The 17,837-nt window shown below is 36.4% G+C and overlaps 1 protein-coding gene across 1 annotated transcript in view; it reads left to right on the top strand.

The window, feature by feature from the left end:
* Positions 1-8,896, top strand: part of LOC124643336 (unconventional myosin-Va) — a 52,888-nt gene extending 43,992 nt beyond the window's left edge. Inside the window, 8 exon segments of the mRNA XM_047182277.1 lie at positions 569-703; positions 1,884-2,088; positions 2,555-2,700; positions 4,427-4,638; positions 5,854-6,003; positions 6,600-6,731; positions 7,342-7,458; positions 7,965-8,896. Of these exon segments, the coding sequence (XP_047038233.1) occupies positions 569-703; positions 1,884-2,088; positions 2,555-2,700; positions 4,427-4,638; positions 5,854-6,003; positions 6,600-6,731; positions 7,342-7,458; positions 7,965-8,093 (1,226 nt within the window). The 3' untranslated portion in view covers positions 8,094-8,896.
* Positions 8,897-17,837: the final 8,941 nt, after the last annotated feature.

Raw genomic sequence — 17,837 nt, 5'->3', positions numbered from 1 at the left:
TTTGCAATGGCGTTGCAGTTACGATAAAAATATTTTTGCTGGTTGTTTACCGTTTTAACAATTGAGGAGCATTAAAACAACATTATTATATCAATAATCAATGAATGTAGTTACGTCGTCAGTTCAATCGCGACGTGTCAGGAACGCATTCTCTGAATGGCCGAACTATAGCTTCACCCAAAGTTTTATCTCGCATTCTGAAGGAACTTCTTCGCGCACTCGGATAAAATTCGGTTGCCATTATGATACTCTGATATCAATGGCTTACTGCCAAGCGTCTTAAAATCCATCGCTGTGTCAGCCAAAAGACATCCACTGCCGGACGTAGACTCCCCCAAGGATCGCCAGTTTGCTCAATCCTCAGCAACCCACATCCACTGCTTCCCGGCGACCTTAACCAGATCGTCCGTCCATCAAATCCATTCAAATGACAGTCCTGTGAAACCAAAAGTTATTGTTTATCAGTTACATAAGTTCCTGATAGACTATCAGAGACATTATCAGTTAAAGAAGAAGGAAGAAAGAAGCATTCATTTCACAAAATTCATCTTATTTATTTTGTCCCTAGACCCAGTGGCGCCACCAAACGCGTCGATGACGCTAGAGATGGCGCCGGTAACGCGTAAGAAGGAGCGCGAGTACCTCGGCATGTTCGAGTACAAGATACAGGACGAGGCCGTCATTATCAAGAAACTTATCTCTGGTAAGTGTTTGAAAATGTAATTTATTTGTATAGATTGTGCTGTTTGCGCAAAGTTGCGCAAAGATAAGCGCAGTTTGCGCAAAAATTAGAGCATATTTTGCGCCAACAAGCGCGTAGTTTGCGCAAAAATAAGAACGTAGTTTGCGCAAAGATAAGCGCATAGTTTGCGCAAAGATAAACGCGTCGATGACGCTAGAGATGACGCCGGTGACGCGTAAGAAGGAGCGCGAGTACCTCGGCATGTTCGAGTACAAGATACAAGACGAGGCCGTTATTATTAAGAAACTTATCTCTGGTACGTACCAAAAAAAAGAGAAAAATATGTACGGGTCGAAAAGGGAACCTTTTTTTGGGGAGGTCTGAAACCTAAGGGGTTCACATAAAGATTAGGGCATAGTTTGCAAAAAGTTTTTCTTACGTGCAGTTCTAAGAATGCCCAAACATTGTTGTATAATAATCTGTTTCCTAAATAAATAAATTAGCCTAGCTTCTAGCAGTATGCTAAAATTACTGAAAATACAGTAACAAGTACGACCTAGGAAAGCTAGTCTATAACGCAATTTGCTCAAAATTTTGCATCGCTTGCGAAACTTTTGCGCAATGGTACTCGTCGCCTTAATGTTCTTTTATCACCCGATTACAGCAGCGAATTAAACAGTCACTCTTAGTGAACGAAATGTCACCTTACCCCAACAGACTTAAAGCCCAAAACGGCAGTGACGCTGCTCCCCGGGCTGCCCGCGTACATACTGTTCATGATGCTGCGACACATGGACCACGTGGACGACGAGCCTAAGATGCATCAGCTCATGAAAGCTGTCAGATACACTGACTATTAGTGGCTTTATATGCCATCAATCTAAATCCCAGCAGTAGTTTTTGAGACAATATTCGATTAGAACACAGATCCCTTTATTTGTGAAGTCGGTTAAGATAGTCTTGATTAGTTCAACAACAATGATATCTGTCATATTTTAGATCTAGGAAAGACTGCCTACATTTTTTGCGCAATTTGTGCTAACTTTAGCCCAGTTTGCGCAACCGTTGCGTAATAGTGGGTGTAGCTTGATGTTCATTTATAACCCGAGTGGTTATGATTTAGCAGTATACCTAAAATCTCCCAGCAATCATCACATATTAATAACTGTTACTCAACGCAATATTATCCTTACGCCCACAGACTTAAAGCCCAAAACGGCAGTGACGCTGCTCCCCGGGCTGCCCGCGTACATACTGTTCATGATGCTGCGACACATGGACCACGTGGACGACGAGCCTAAGATGCATCAGCTCATGAAAGCCGTCAGAACTGCTGTTAAGAAGACCTTGAAGAAACGAGGGGAGAGCGTCGAGTATAATGCTTTGTGGTTGGCTAATATGTTAAGGTAAGTTTTACTATGTAACCATATGCAGCCATTTTTTGGTCCCTGAACAAACATCAAAAATATGAAAGTTTTACTCATGTAACGGTGAGAAATGCCATCACATTTAAAGCTTCTCTCTCTCTAATCTCTTCTCAGGAATAATTGGTGTGCGATATAGTTATCGCGCCTAACTTTTTGTCATTAACAAGGGACATTGCATGAATCGCTGTGCATAATTTAGTTACCAATAGGAAGCATTTTCTTGTAACAGCGGGTGACGAAGGAATGGGTATAGGCCATATGTGCAGACTTGTGCTTCGAATGTTACGTACCGCCATTGAGCTTCACTGGAAATACATATAACCTATAGAGGTATATTGAACAGTTCCCACGTGATATAGTTGAAACCGCTGGCGAAAGGTACTCACTATGTATAAAACTTAATATTACAATTAATTTAGATGCTAAAAACACGTTTTTCCCCCAGACTACTGAACAACCTACGCCAATACAGCGGCGACACCATCTACCAGACAGCCAACACTCCTCGTCAGAACCAGCAGTGTCTGCGCATCTTCGACCTGTCCGAGTACCGGCAGGTGCTGAGCGACATCGCCGTCTGGATATACCAGGGTAAGTGTACCTCTCTCCCACAGGCTACTGCATACCCTGTGACAGAAGCAGCAGTGTCTGCGCATCTTCGACCTGTCCGAGTACCGACAGGTGCTGAGCGACATCGCTGTCTGGATATACCAGGGTAAGTGTACCTCTCTCCCACAGGCTACTGGACAGCGTAAGGGAGTGACAGACTACAACCCACCATGATCCTTATTGAGTCCTATGTATCAGGGTCGCAGTAGATCTTTCGAACAACCCTGCAGCCCAGGCAGGCTTTGGCTCTAAGGGATACACTGGGTTTTCTGATTCTCTCTGAAGACTGCCCCGCATTCACCTCCTAGTCTTAAGACCTCAAAGTCGTACATACTTGTGTGAAGAATTCAGTTAATGACCACCATAGAGTTACGTGGAAATCTAGCCAGGATATACGAAATTACCACTCTTCCTTCCAGTGGCGAAGGGTGGTTTAATGAAATAGGGAAGCCGCAGCAAAAAAAACTGGGGGGGGGAGTACTCAGGGATGGGGGGGAGAGGTAATGGAGGTAATTTCTCAGTCCACCTTTTAGCACTGACTGAGAGACTGATAGTTTGAACACGTTTTCTCGAGGAATTCGGCAGATTATTAATATCTATAAAACTTTATTATCTTTACAAAATATAAGTTCCTTCCTGAAGTAAATAATCTGTCGGAAAACGTCTAATGCGATATATGCTATCCTAGTTAAGTTTTAAAAGTAGGTACACTAAATAGAAACCCGATGCAAACTGTCTACGTTTCAAAATTACTCATTTCAACGTAGGTCTCTCTAATTTCACTACACACACTGTACTTGTACTGAGTACTAGGTCACAGTGCGATCGCGGGGATTAGTAGAGAGTAATGATACCGCCAACAACTTAATCAAAACTATATACTTGGTGAACACAAAAAAATATAAATTCCCAAGTAGGGTGATTAAATCGCGGAGAATCTTAACACCGCGATTCAGGATTTGCATAAAAATGCACAACGCCATCTATGTTGACATAATGTAACTAAAACACTTAAACTAACATAAAATATTGTACACACACGAACTATGTTATTTCTAAATGATACACACACTAATAAATTCAATGAAGTAATACAAAGAACAAATAAAATTGTTAATGGTATTATCTAAAACAAAATAAGAACAATGAGAGTGAATTTGTCTGATTTGTTTGTTTACATATTTGAGAGCTCTAAGCGCTGTCACTCGCGCGTAGACAGATATAGCTACTCTACTCTTGACGCGTTCTTTCTCGTTCACTCGCGAGTTTTGATTGGCTGGAACCCGCTCCGTGAGCCGGCTTACCGCTCGCCCTTATGCCGCGAACATCGCGCGGCGCGGCGTGGATGACGTCACGCAAGCGTAGTTTTGTATGAAGGAGGAAGCCGCGGCTTGTTTAGTAGGAGCAAAATGTTTCAAGTAATTTATAGACAATTTTTTTACGGTGGTAGGCGTTTTGTTATACCTACATATTTAAATTGTGTGGTTTAAATGATTATATTAATTATACCTATACCTATATTATAACTTATACCTATGCTTCTTTCTTGAAATTCGAAAGGGAAGCCGATGGGAATCGGCTTATAAGGACGCTTCGCCACTGCTTCCTTCTGTTAATGCCCTGGGGACTTCTAATTTAGTTCTAACTTATATTGCAGACCAGAAAAAAATCTATGAAAATACACATTAACTTTGTATTTTTTTCCCAGGTTTAATCCACCTCCTAGAACGTCAACTAGAGCGCCTCATAGTGCCCGCCATCCTCGAACACGAGGAGATCAGCGGCCTCTCAGGGCCCAGCGCCCGCCCCGCCCCGCCCGGCGCGGGCCCCGCGCGGCTCAAGCACGAGCTGTCGGCCACGCACGACCATCTGCATACCTTCGCCGTTGACCAACCGCTCCGGCTCACTATATTTAAGCAGGTCAGTTGCCGTCCCAGTACAGGACTAGGGGCCCAGGGTCCTGGCTGAATGTCCGCCAAAACGCCTGTTTTTGATAAGCATCAGCCAAGTGCGCATATTATAGTGCACAAGAATTTGCTTGGACACAGGTGCGCTCACTATTCCTTTAGTAGCCCGATGGGACGGCAAACCAAAAAAAATGGAATATTAGGGTCAGCTTCCAGTCTAACCAGTGTACCACATGAAGGGACAAATACTCAAATGACAGTTGGGACCCACCAACACATTGACATGCATTTCGAAACATATGTATCCCGTCATAACGAGATGGTCACCCGTCCACGAACTGACCGCGCCAAGCGTCGCTGAACCTTAAGATAAACCATTTATTTTACCTACGCATACATAAATTGAACACAACACAACATACATTTATGTTGGCGTCAGGCTCCGAAGTCGTTAAATAAAACGAAGGGGTCTTCACACAATCACTTAGTTTATTCCAGTTAACGCAATATTTGTCACTACAATTAATTTTAAAGAAATAAATTATCACGTGGGAGGTGTGCACTCCGCAACGGTCGGTTTATATAAGACTGACACAATGACGGTGGCGCCCCTCACATACATTATACAGAAAAAAACACCAAATCGGCATACATAATAGGGTAGTGTCCAGGGTCGAAATAATGAAATAATATTTAGTCCGCTTTTTAGATAATCAAAAAATATTGGATACGTATTTTTTCTTTTTTTAATTAAACATAAAATGACAAAGATAATACACTTCAAAAATTAGGAGTGGGGGCCTTTTACGTCACAGTGTCCTGAAAATTGTAGCAACTTGTGACGTCACACTCAACTTTAACACGCTATATCTTAACAAGTTCTGATCCAATTTAAAAAAGAAAAAATACGTATCGCTTAATTTTGGACAATCTACAAGACGGACTAATTATTATTTTTTAGGAAACTAGCCTATTGCTGTCAGTATAGGTAAGATCAATCGACTCGGATTTTACTTAGTCACTAACTCGGACATTGACAGCCTTACTACAGAAAACTGAAACATCTGTTGAACAATTGTCTAAAAAAAGTGTAGCTGCAAAACCGACCTTATTTCAACGTCATTATCAGATTTTTTTTTAAGACAAGAGTTCAACAGACATTTAAAAGTTTTTGTGGTACGATGGTCACTTACTATTCTACCAAAATAACCTTTCTTTGTATATTCAGCTATTCTACTACATCTGCGCGTACAGTTTGAACCAGCTACTTCTACGCAAAGACCTGTGCTGCTGGGCTAAAGGCTTGCAGATCAGGTACAACATCTCACATCTCGAGACCTGGATAAAGGAGCATCTCGCTGAATATGGCCAGAAGAGCGTGAGTATATTTTTAGTACCTAGTGTTATTTCTATTTTGTGAAAGTCGTGATACGTCGATGACTTGATGTTGTGATCAAATGTAGTTCGTATCGTGACATGCGATTAATTTGTGTAATTATCCCATTTCGTTTTTTATTTTTATTATTTAGTAATAAAATTTCATTGTTCATGTTCTTGTTTAATTTATTGTTTACGCAAATAATACGCCTGATGTCAGGGTTATATAGTTCCGATTAGTCCTTCTTTTAGATAACCTTTCAATATTGATAATGTAATTTTATATTTTAACTTAAGATTTTAATTTCGCTAAGATATAACTTTTTAAGAGTAAACCGACGATGTCGTAGCGCAGATGTACTCGAGACACAATTGATTTTCCATTGTTTTGTTTAGCAAATAAACAAGCAGTTAAGGCTTGTGACGTCACGTTTAAGTAATTTATTTTTAACCCAAAAGTGAAATAACACAAAATCTGTCTCGTCTTCATCTTCCGAGCCCTTTTTGCAAACTACATGGTACTACTATCCCCCCACGTAGTCAGCTTCCACAAAATTTGTCTATTATTAAAAAAAAAATGCCTACTTTCCATCCCAGGTGGAAGAGATCCTGGGTGTTCTGAAGCCGATCACGCAAGCGGTGCAGCTACTGCAAGCTCGCAAGTCCATGCAGGACGTGCAGAGCACCGTCGACATGTGTGCTAACCTTAACGCCATGCAAGTTTGTAAGGTATGTCATCATAATCTTCATCAGCCTTTGTATCGTCCCACTGCGTTTGCGTTGCAAGGATTGAGCGTTAATCACCACGTGCGCGAGATGCGGGTTGGCGATTTCAGACTTTATAGTCTAGGTTTCCTTGAGATGTTTTGTTCGTACTTACATGTGTGCGTAGCCTTTTCCCAAATATGGTGAGGTCGGCTACTAACCGAGTATAGTTCTTGTCAAACTTTTTGTTGTCACGGAAAATAGTTCGAATCGGTACACAGAAACTAATTTTAGGCATCAGCTGTTGGGGGCTGCGACATGTATATTTAGGGACTTAAAACTATCAATCTCGAATTTGATTTTTTTTTTTATAAAATATCAGCAAAATCGAAACTTTAATAAAAGTTGGGTGACTAAACCATATACTCAAACGTAAATGATCTCTAAGTTCTGATATTTTTTTTTTGTCACAGAATTTAACGTGTATTTATTTATTGGCACACCAAAAAATAAATGTCGCAGATATAGCATGATGTTTGAGCAATGAGCAGCCTTTTTAGTGTTTTTTCTGTATTCGGCCGTAACATATGTATAACGGATATTTTTTTCATATTAAAACGCATTTTTTCTCCAGATCCTGAACATGTATACTCCCGCTGAAGAGTACGAGGTGAAGGTGACCCGCGAGTTCATCCACGAGATACAGAAGAAAATGCAGGAGAAGGCTGGCACCAACCCTGATAAGGAACCAGTAAGTACACCTTATCATCATCCTCTTGCCCTTATCCAAATTTTATTTGGGGACTTCACAGCATGTTTTCTCTTTGCATACTCTTCTATCTTATCTAACTTATGTGTGCTATTGTATGCAAGAAAAGCAAAATCTTTTTAAGTCTTTCATCAGAACTGGATAGTTGCCTTATTCAAAATTAAAATCCTTTGACTTACTTTTGTTGCTTGGAGAAACAGCTTAAAATACCTTCATTTGTCGTTTTGATGAATAAATTGATTTTTTTTAATGATAACGTTTATAAGTAGAATAATTATAGATATAGTTTGATATTAAAAATCTGTGAAAGTGCAAACTGACATAGTTTGCATTTTCTTATAAATTGAATAGAGAGTGAACGTTTTTGACAGATCTGTATGTTGAACTTGAATAGTTCTCAACTACAGTATCCATTGTTTGGTAAATTCGTTAGTGATGCGTATAGCAGAAATCCTTTTATTATGGTAACTTTATCATTTCTTTTACAGCAAAACCTACTAATGGACTCAAAGATGATATTCTCGGTGCAATTCCCCTTCAATCCATCGTCAATACGTCTGGAAGCCATAGAGTTACCAGAAGTACTAGAACTGGAAGGTCTACTCACCAAAATATAAGAAGACCGAGAAGACCAGGTGAAAATACCGACGGAATAAGGTGAACAAACAAGCCTGTAGCTGTTTTTTATTTTTTTACGGCTGGTCTACTGTAATATATTGAGTAGACCGAGTAGACCATACAAGGATTTAGGTTGAATCATCGACAATTTATTCTGTTTGTAGCTGGAATGTGAAATAGAGTTAATACACCGAAAATACCGTAGAATAAGAAGGTATGTTCAAAACTATAGGTATTATTTTGTAAAGAACCAATAATAATCGTGGTCTTTCGTTGAAAAGACCAAGTCGACAGAAAAGACCGTAGGAATAATAAAGTTATAAGTTTTAAACACAATAGTTGTTATGTTTTTGTAAATGGAAAAGACGGTCTATTTAATACAAGAAGTAGTTGAAATAGCTCTAGGATATTAGCCTAACATTTTTGTATAATTTTGCTCATATAGTTTCATGTCTGTTAGATTTTAAAGGTAATCTGAATCAAACAATCAAAATAACTGCATAATTATTTAAAAAAAAACTTGATTTGTGATAAAAAATTTCGAAAATATTCTACTTTATAAAATCTAAATGGACAATACATACTAAAATATACTTTTTACATCTTGCCTTTATCTTCAAATAACTCATATTTTCGTTTCTCGGTTATTGCCATACAAAATAATCGGTTAATATGGTGCCATTATTATTTATTATATTATATAAATCGGCTTATAAACAATATATTACTAATTAATATTTATTTTTTCACACTTAACATTGTCTGTCATTGAACATCTTTGGCAGTCGTCACGGTTAGTCAGAAGCCAATAATTCTGAAACCAGTCTTACCAAGGGGTATTGTGTTGCCCGGGTAACTGGGTTGAGAAGGTCAGATAGGCAGTCGCTCCTTGTAAAACACTGGTACTCAGCTGCATCCGGTTAGACTGGAAGCCGACCCCAACATCGTTGGGAAAAGGTTCGGCAGATAATGATGGTTTTTTCACACTTAACATTCCATAAAAGCTGTGATTTATTTCTCCATTTTTTTGGGAATAAAAGTATGATTTGATTTCGGTAGAAAAATAGTTGTAATTCTTAAATTATATTTATTCTTATATCATCAAGTATAATTAATCCGACAATTTCAATAATAATAATTATCATATAGCAAAATAAATCACCAATGAATAGAAACCATTAGTGCTTAAATATCTTAGATGACGCAGAAATATAATATTACACCGACTTTACATTTGTAAGCTGCTTCCATAAAAGTAAAGTAATGTAACTTCCGTGACTCGGAAGGGGTTCTAAGAAATTACTGTAAGTGACATACGGAAGGGTTTTACATTTGTAAACGAACTATAATTACTTTTCAATACATTTTTTAATGTTTTCTGCGCTGAGATATGACAAAAAAAAAATATATGGAAATGATGACCATACGGCATAGTAGTTAGTGTATCTGCCTGCCACACTAAGGTCGGGAGTTCGATTCCCGTGTGAGTCAAACTTTGTGTGCATAAACATGGCTGATTAATGTAGCCTGGGGGGTTCTATGTATGTATTTACAAAAATAAATTTCCAAAATCTCTTGTTCATGAAATGCTTCCCAAAATTAGTCTTCCTTTTGAAAAAAAAAAACTAAACATCGAAAATCTTTAGTCACCAAAGTCAATTATAAAATGTTGAGTTATTATATTTTTTCCAAAACGCAGTCTATCTCAGCCATTTCCTTTGTAAAATAAGTTTTTAATCAACGAAGTTATTTTCTAGTTTTAAATTAAGGTTTATACATTTTTTATTGTACTTCTTACAAAGGTTTTTGTTACTTAAACTGATTAGTTCAAATTACTCACCACTTTTCGAAACCACTTTTGAAATATTATTCTCAATAAACACAGTATTTAAATTACTTTAAAAATATGTGGCAGTTTTTTTTCTGAGTCGTTACGGGTAGTCAGAAGCCAGTATAGTTATCGGCACGGATATTGAGCCCTGACCTTCACCTGCGCAGAAGCGATTTATTGGTTTATTGCCTTATGTGTACAGTGCTCAAATCGATCCCCACTCTTCCGCAGAGAGCTCAATATCCGTGCCGATAACTATAAGTCTGACAACCAGTCTTACCAAGGGGTATCGGGTTGCCCGAGTAAATGGGTTAAGGAGGTCAGATAGGCAGTCGCTCCTTGTCCTCAACCGCATCCGGTTAGACTGGAAGCCGACCCCAACATGATCATAAGTCTTACTCTGAGTATTCCTAAAAAAAGTAAAAAAAAAACATATATTATTAAAAATTGTAATGTTGTTTACTTGTAAAAAATTAAGGCAATTTATTCGATATGAGTATATTGTCAAGTAAATAAATAAATGTATTTGCGCAAGTAAGGCCACAATTGATGGCTATAATTATTACATAGGCCAGTTCGGACGACTAAAACTAACTTATGTTTGGTAATCTTTTGTCGTATTCAGTACTACAAACGATTAAATGCTTGGAATATTGTTAAATGATATCAAAAATATGTTTTTTTGACCCAGTATTACATACACTCTTCAAAGGAGACAGCGGATTGGCTGATTTATGAAAACTTTATTTTTTAATAAATTGAAGTATATAATAGCTAAAAGAAACCTGAGACTATTTCGTATAATGTATAATCTTTGTCATAATAATAATAATAAATCATTTATTTGCTTGAAATATGGTTTTACATAAGGTGTTAACAATTATGTAAGTTGTAGTGTACAAAACATATTTCACCCGTATTACGGGTATCGTGTCTCGTCTGTACTGGTTTAAATAAATACTTCATAGCATGTAAATTAAAATGCGTACTGCCGACATTTTAGCAAAATAAATAAGCGAATAGTGCTTCTAAAATCTGTGTTCGTCGTGAATAAAAATCTTATTTGTATACAAAGATATTTAATATACATAATGTGGTAAAATTGTGGTGAATTTAATATCAATTTGTTGTAAAAAGCGCTGTATGAATAGAAAAAATATAATAATGTCTGCAGCGACTTTTTTGACAAACGTTTAGTGTCATTCCATTGTGTTTAAAATAATGTTATTTATAGTAAATAAAAGTTTATTAGAATTATTGTTGTATAGAGAAATTATAGTTGGTTTTTGGAAAGTTGTAAAAATATCAAAATATAAACCAATACATACATACAAATATGGATATTTCAATTGGCAAAAGCTTTATGATAAATCAGAGTTAATAGGGCTTTTTGCAATTAAAATGATTTTTAATTACCTGACTTTTGATTTTTGCAAAAATTTCAAGAAAAAATATTTATACGACTTTCCAAAATATTGAAGTATGTGGACTCAATAAGTATGTAACTTAGAGATAATTTAGAAAATAAACAGTGTTACCATTTGCGCTAGGTGCTTTCGAAGCTTGTATTTATTATATTATAATTATGTAAACTTTTTTCCACCATTTTCTTACGAAGTTTTGATTGCGTAAAATAATAAATGCTTTATATAAAACAAATGTGAATAATTTAAGTTATTATTGGGTTTTCTGTTAGAATACGTCTTGATTGAGTGTCTATAAAATCAAATCAAAACTTGTTAACCTTACGACAGTGGTAATTTCTGGTATGATTGAAAAAAAAAAGTTTTTAGTGAGAAGGAGACATTTCTATGAGTTCTTACTACTGTAGTCTCAAAAAGAAGGCAAGAACTTTTATAGACACGAAATTATGGCATTTGCAGACTAACAGAACTTGTACCCTTAAGTTTTGACATTCCATTTTTTACTTATCTATAGTTCCTTATTGTTTGTAGTATTGTTTCCATATTAAAACCGCGGTTATTAAGATAATAATAGAGGTAAAACAATTTATTATGAATGTAGTTTTGAAATAGAACATTATAGCAAAAGCAGGCACTAAGTACTTAAATAGAAGATTTTGTAAAATCAGTATTTTGTATGTAATTGTTATTATTTATTTATTTGTTATGCATACGACAGGTGTATATCAGAATTTTTTCCTAGCAAATTGTCGTATAGCTTAAAAAAATGTAGACAAATATATGTAATAATATCTCCTTGTTGTACTTAATGTATTAAAAATATAGAGAAATATATATTTATGTTGTGTTGTATATACTTAAAATTATATTTATTAGGTGCTCAAGTTGAAACTATTCGAGTTTATTAAATTCTTTCCAAATGTAATGTATTAAAAATATTATTCGTCAATTGATTGAAATTGTTGTGTCATTCAAAGACAAAATATTTATGGAATTTATCTTTGAATGGATCATTATTAATTAAAAAATGTTATTTATATGTAATGAATATTGAAAATTAACTATTGCAGACTTGCTAGAAGCTGATCGCGTGGCAATCTAATATTATCTAAAAATGCAGCCCTTTTGGTTAAAAATAATTATTAAAACGAGCAACTATCTGCGAAAGTTTCTAAAACAAGTAAATAATTAGATATATTGCAGGAATTTAATTTGGGGCGATATTAACAGGCGCTTAAACCAAGATATAAATGAAATAGATATTACTTAGCGAGTATTTTCAAAAACATCTATTTTTGTCTTGTAATCAATATTCGCAAAGACAGGAATATTTAAAAAATGCTTGATAAGTAATATATGCTCAGATTAATAACATGCTATGCCTAATAAGCACTGTATAGAAGCTAATCATAAAAATATTAAAAAACTATTTATATATAAAAAAAGACGTGTCATAAATTAAACTTTATGTAAATGTTACAAATTGTTAAAACGTTTATGCCATGTTAAAAACATTAATCCTATGTGGATAGCAAAAAAATAATGTAATCATGTAATCAGTTGTCATATATATGACATTCGATTACGTAATCATTGCTGTTTTTCTTTGAAATATTTGTAACAAGCAATATATCGCATATCTATGTAATCGTACTAATATTGGTATAATTAAAAATTCTTATGATTGTTAAAATAATTGTGGATTTAAAATCATAGAGGAATTATGTTGGTATTTGTTTTTACGTGTTAACTGTTTTTGTGTAATGAGCACTCTACATTCCTTAGATGTTATGTTAATAAAATCATTAATTGAATAAAATTGTATTATTATTTCTTCGATACCTTGCCAGTTTCCTTCATTGGAACGTCTTTGGCATTCGTTACGGGTAGTCAGACGCCAGTAAGTCTGACAACCAGTCTTATCAAAGGATATTGGGTTTCCATGGTAACTGGGTAGAGGAGGTCAAATTGACAGTTGCTCCTTGTAAAACACTGGTACTCAACTGCATCCGCTAAGACTGAAAGCCGATCCTAACATAGTTGGGGAAAGACTCGGCAGATGATGATGACGCTAAAGTAGAATAAAAAATATCGCGTTTGTCGTATGAGAGACCCCTTGAGCATTATTTTTTGTTTTCAGCCGTGGTTGTCATAACAGTAACATTAATACATCAACTATCACTGTTTATAAAATACAGCCTGGTGACAGCTAAGTATTTTAATCTTTGCGTATGAAACCTTAAAAAGATTGCCTTATAGATAAAGATGGATATGGAATTCTTTCTTTATTTTACTAAATAACAAACTAGTGATATGTCTGTCACTCTATTCGCAATAAACCTCGGCAACTACTAAACAGATAAGTAATTTGACGTAAACTATAATAAATCTATTGTTGCCAAGGGTATTGGCCCCTCATTTACCTTGAGAGATATCAAACTATCTCCTTGCATAATTACGTAGTTGGACAATACGTAGTTTTAATATAATTTATTAAGTATTTATTATCTTTGTCGATAGATAATAATCGGTAACTGAGTGAATTGTTGATAATAATTGTCACAGAAACTAAATACTTAAGTACTTAGGTAAAAACAATAGATTTTATGTAGAAATACGGGTTGCGTATGTTGGTAATATTGTTATTCTTTCACTTGACAGAGTAGTGAGTACTATATTAAGGAATCTGTGTTACTATCTACAGCTTATAATATATAGGCTACTTTTTTATTCACGTGCAGGAAATAGTTCTTCGCTTACACGGGTGGAATCGGGGGGAACATCATCTGCCTAGCCTTTCCCAACAATGTTGGGGTCGGCTTCCAGTCTATCCGGATGCAGCTGAGTACCTACCCGTGAGCCACATGGAACGACTGCCTATTTGACTATCTCGACCTAGGAACCTTTGCAATATTAAAAATAATTGTTATGGATGAATCCTTTTTGCATACGGAACTGCGGGAAATAGTAAGTTAGAATATAAAAACCAAAAAAACAATAGGGATACAGAACCCTAAAAATGAGAGAATTATCTACTTTCCAACATCAACCAAGGAAGTCCACTACACAGCAACTTCGTAGATCTTTGCTAATTTGAAACTCTCAGGCTGTGAGTGACTCCACTGCTTTGATTAATAGGTACCCATTGAGTGACCAACTATCATCCACTGCTTTGATTGATAGACTTGTATGTCTGTTTTAACTCACGAAACCTTTAAACCGATATAACCTTCTAAGAAAGCATCATTTCGTTTATTTAACGTCATAAGGGCAGGGCAAGAACATGTTTTTTTTTTTTTTTTATAATGTATAAGCAAACAGCAACCTAAGAAAAGATGGATGGATTGCCTGAAATATGACATGAATAAGAAGTGAGTGTCAGTTTGACGAGTGACAGGGAAAAATGGAAGCGGAAGTCCCAAAATATAATTGGGACCAAGGCAAGAAAAAGAAGGAGCAAAAAAGGAACCTGGAGTTAGGGAGTGGTAAGGCGGCATCTGTACTTTAAAAACCGGCCAAGTGCGAGTCGGACTCGCGCAGAAAGGGTTCCGTATCATTATTTATAAAAGCGCATCTATATGTTGCCGTTATCGATATCGAGCGAAAAAGAGCAAAACTCACGTTTGTTTTATAAGAGCCCCCCAAAATATTAATTTTAGTTTAGTTTTTGGTATTTGTTGTTATAGAAGCAACAGAAATAGATAAATTATCTGCGAAAATGTGAACTCTCTAAATATCACGGTTCATGAGATACAGGCTGATGACAGACGGACGGACGAACAGAGGAGCGAAAACAATAGGGTCCCGTTTTACCCTTTGGGTACGGACCGTACGGAACCCTAAAAACTGAGGTATACGACCTCTAAAGATGTGGGAGTAAAACATACATGCCTGATTAGATATCCTACAATATTTTTTTTACTTTTCTACTCTGGTAAAAAACTCTTTTTACTATAACACCCACTAGTAAAACATGCCTTGTAGGTATAATTATGTATAAAGTTAAATTAGGCACAAAAACTATAGTATCATTAGAACTATACTCAAATACCAGTTACTTATAGTTGTGTACCTATCAATAATAAGTATGTAGATAGGTAATTAGTAATTGAGATAATCATTATCCGCTTTGCCTTTTCCCAACTATGATGGGGTCGGCTTCCAGGCTAACCGGATGCAGCTGAGTACCAGTGTTTCACATGCAGCGACTGCCTATCTGACTTCAACCTAGTTACCCGGGCAACCCAATACCCCTTGGGTAAGACTAAGACTCGTTTTGTCCGACTTTCTGGCTTCTGATTACCCGTACCTAACGACGTTACAGTACCTCCGAAATAGATGAACCGATTCTTTGCCGGTACATGCCAGTTTTGATCCTGTTTTAATTTAAGGAATTCTGAAACGACCTTCATCCACTGTAGGCGGAGCTAAAAGAAGACAGATGCAGACTTACAACCAGCCATATTCTTTCTGAAGCTCTTTGCGTTTCACCGATATATCTTTCGCGAGGTTTGCATATTATAAAAAATTTCGTTGTTAGAACGAGCACATCTCAGGAACTACTAGTCCAATTTGAAATATTCTTTCAGTGTTAGACAGTCCTTTTATCGAGAAAGGCTATAGGTTATTTCTATCCATGTGTGGGAAGTAGTTCCCACGTAACGCTGCAAAGAATAAAATCGTAACAAAACGTGCTCCAAAGACGGTAAGCAGTGCCAATGAACCGCAAAACATGGCAAAGTGCTAAACATAAGCAATATTGTCGAACAATGGCGTTCACACGGGGTAATATCAACAAGCAATCATTCAGAGTCAATGTTGAACAAACTCGTCATCATGTGGCTGGAGGCAATGTTCTGAAAACATCGAACGAGAAAGAAAGAAACATTTATTTGCATAGAACCTATGTTCTTTACCAGTTTTTATAGAGGTTAAACGTTCTAGCTATAAGTATTATGCCTAATTTGGAATGCAAAAGAGTTTCAGCGTACAGACTACCAGTGCAGATTAACCATAGGTAGTTAAAGAAAGAGTGGCAATTTCTGCGTCTACAGGGGCCTTCCACTTAGTTCTCAAGGTTTCTAAAAGTTCTATGCTACCGAACTGACATATCTTTTTCGCTGTTTCGTTTCTCTTTATACCTTACAGACCAAATGGCAGACCAGTCGCAAACCAATGAAATGTCATTGGAATACGATTGCCAATCGTCGATTGGGTTTATATTATTTGCAGAATGCCCGCTAAGGTTAAAACTGCTATTGCGATTCAATTTTGACATGATTAACTTAGCAGAATCGGGCCCCAGTCAGTGAAAAGGCGGACTACGACTATCTATAGGTTGTACGAGTAAGTATTATTGTAGACAGCGATTGTAAAATTACACTATGCGGACGGACACTATGTGGTCAATTCAACCACAACAAATGATAGTAATTTCTAACTTTCTCTGCGAACCATTTCAGTTTACATCTTTTGTCTGCCATCTGATACCTAATAAATAGAATTAGAGTGTCTGCTTATAATTTTAAAATAACCGTCTTTACTAAGTAGCATTAGACTTACTAGAGAGTAGAGAAAAAACTCGCGGCTGACATTGAACATCCTTGGCAGTCGTTACGGGTAGTCAGAAGCCAGTAAGTCTGACGCCAGTCTAACCAAGGGGTATCGGGTTGCCCGGGCAACTGGGTTGAAGAGGTCAGATAGGCAGTCACTCCTTGTAAAACACTGGTACTCAGCTACATCCGGTTAGACTGGAAGCCGACCCCAACATAGTTGGGAAAAAGGCTCGCAGGATGATGACTAAGTAGCACTAGACATTATGTCATAGACCCTTTGGGACAAAAAAAAACAATGTAAAATAAAAGAATAGAATATGTATTGCAAAAAGGCATCATTATTTACACTATATAATTTACACATTGTAATTATTAATTTGTGGAATTCTCAAAGAACTGACGTAGGTAAACTTTGCTCATTAATTCTTGTGTTACTAATTATTTATGGTTTAATAATCTCTACTAGTCCCTACTAATATTATAAATACGGAAGTGACTCTGTCTGTCTGTCTGTCTGTCTGTTACGCTTTCACGTCTAAACCACTGAACTGATTTTAATTAAATTTGGTACCTACAGAGATAGAGTTGACCTTGAGAAAAAAACATAGGATAGTTTTTATTCCGGTCTTTTGAAGAATTCTCTTGAAAACGCGATATAACCGAACTCTACGCGGGCGAAGCCGCGGGCGGAAACTAGTCTATTTATGAATAACAATCATTAAATATTGTGGGCAAATAAGTATATTATAGGGAAAACGTACCTATATGTTTTTGTTTATATACCATTGCAATGCTATGAGAAATTACATGTGATAATGTCAACTTTATTTCCCTCTAGTTAAGTATGCACCTACGTAAGTGTGTAGATTCCTACTGTATAGTTTTAATATCAGTAGCTTTTTTTAATGCTGGTCGAAACATCATCATCTTCCG

Source organism: Helicoverpa zea, chromosome 27 (assembly GCF_022581195.2).
Source record: "Helicoverpa zea isolate HzStark_Cry1AcR chromosome 27, ilHelZeax1.1, whole genome shotgun sequence".
NCBI classification, from domain to species: domain Eukaryota; kingdom Metazoa; phylum Arthropoda; class Insecta; order Lepidoptera; family Noctuidae; genus Helicoverpa; species Helicoverpa zea.
This window is presented reverse-complemented; position numbering and strand designations above follow the sequence as displayed.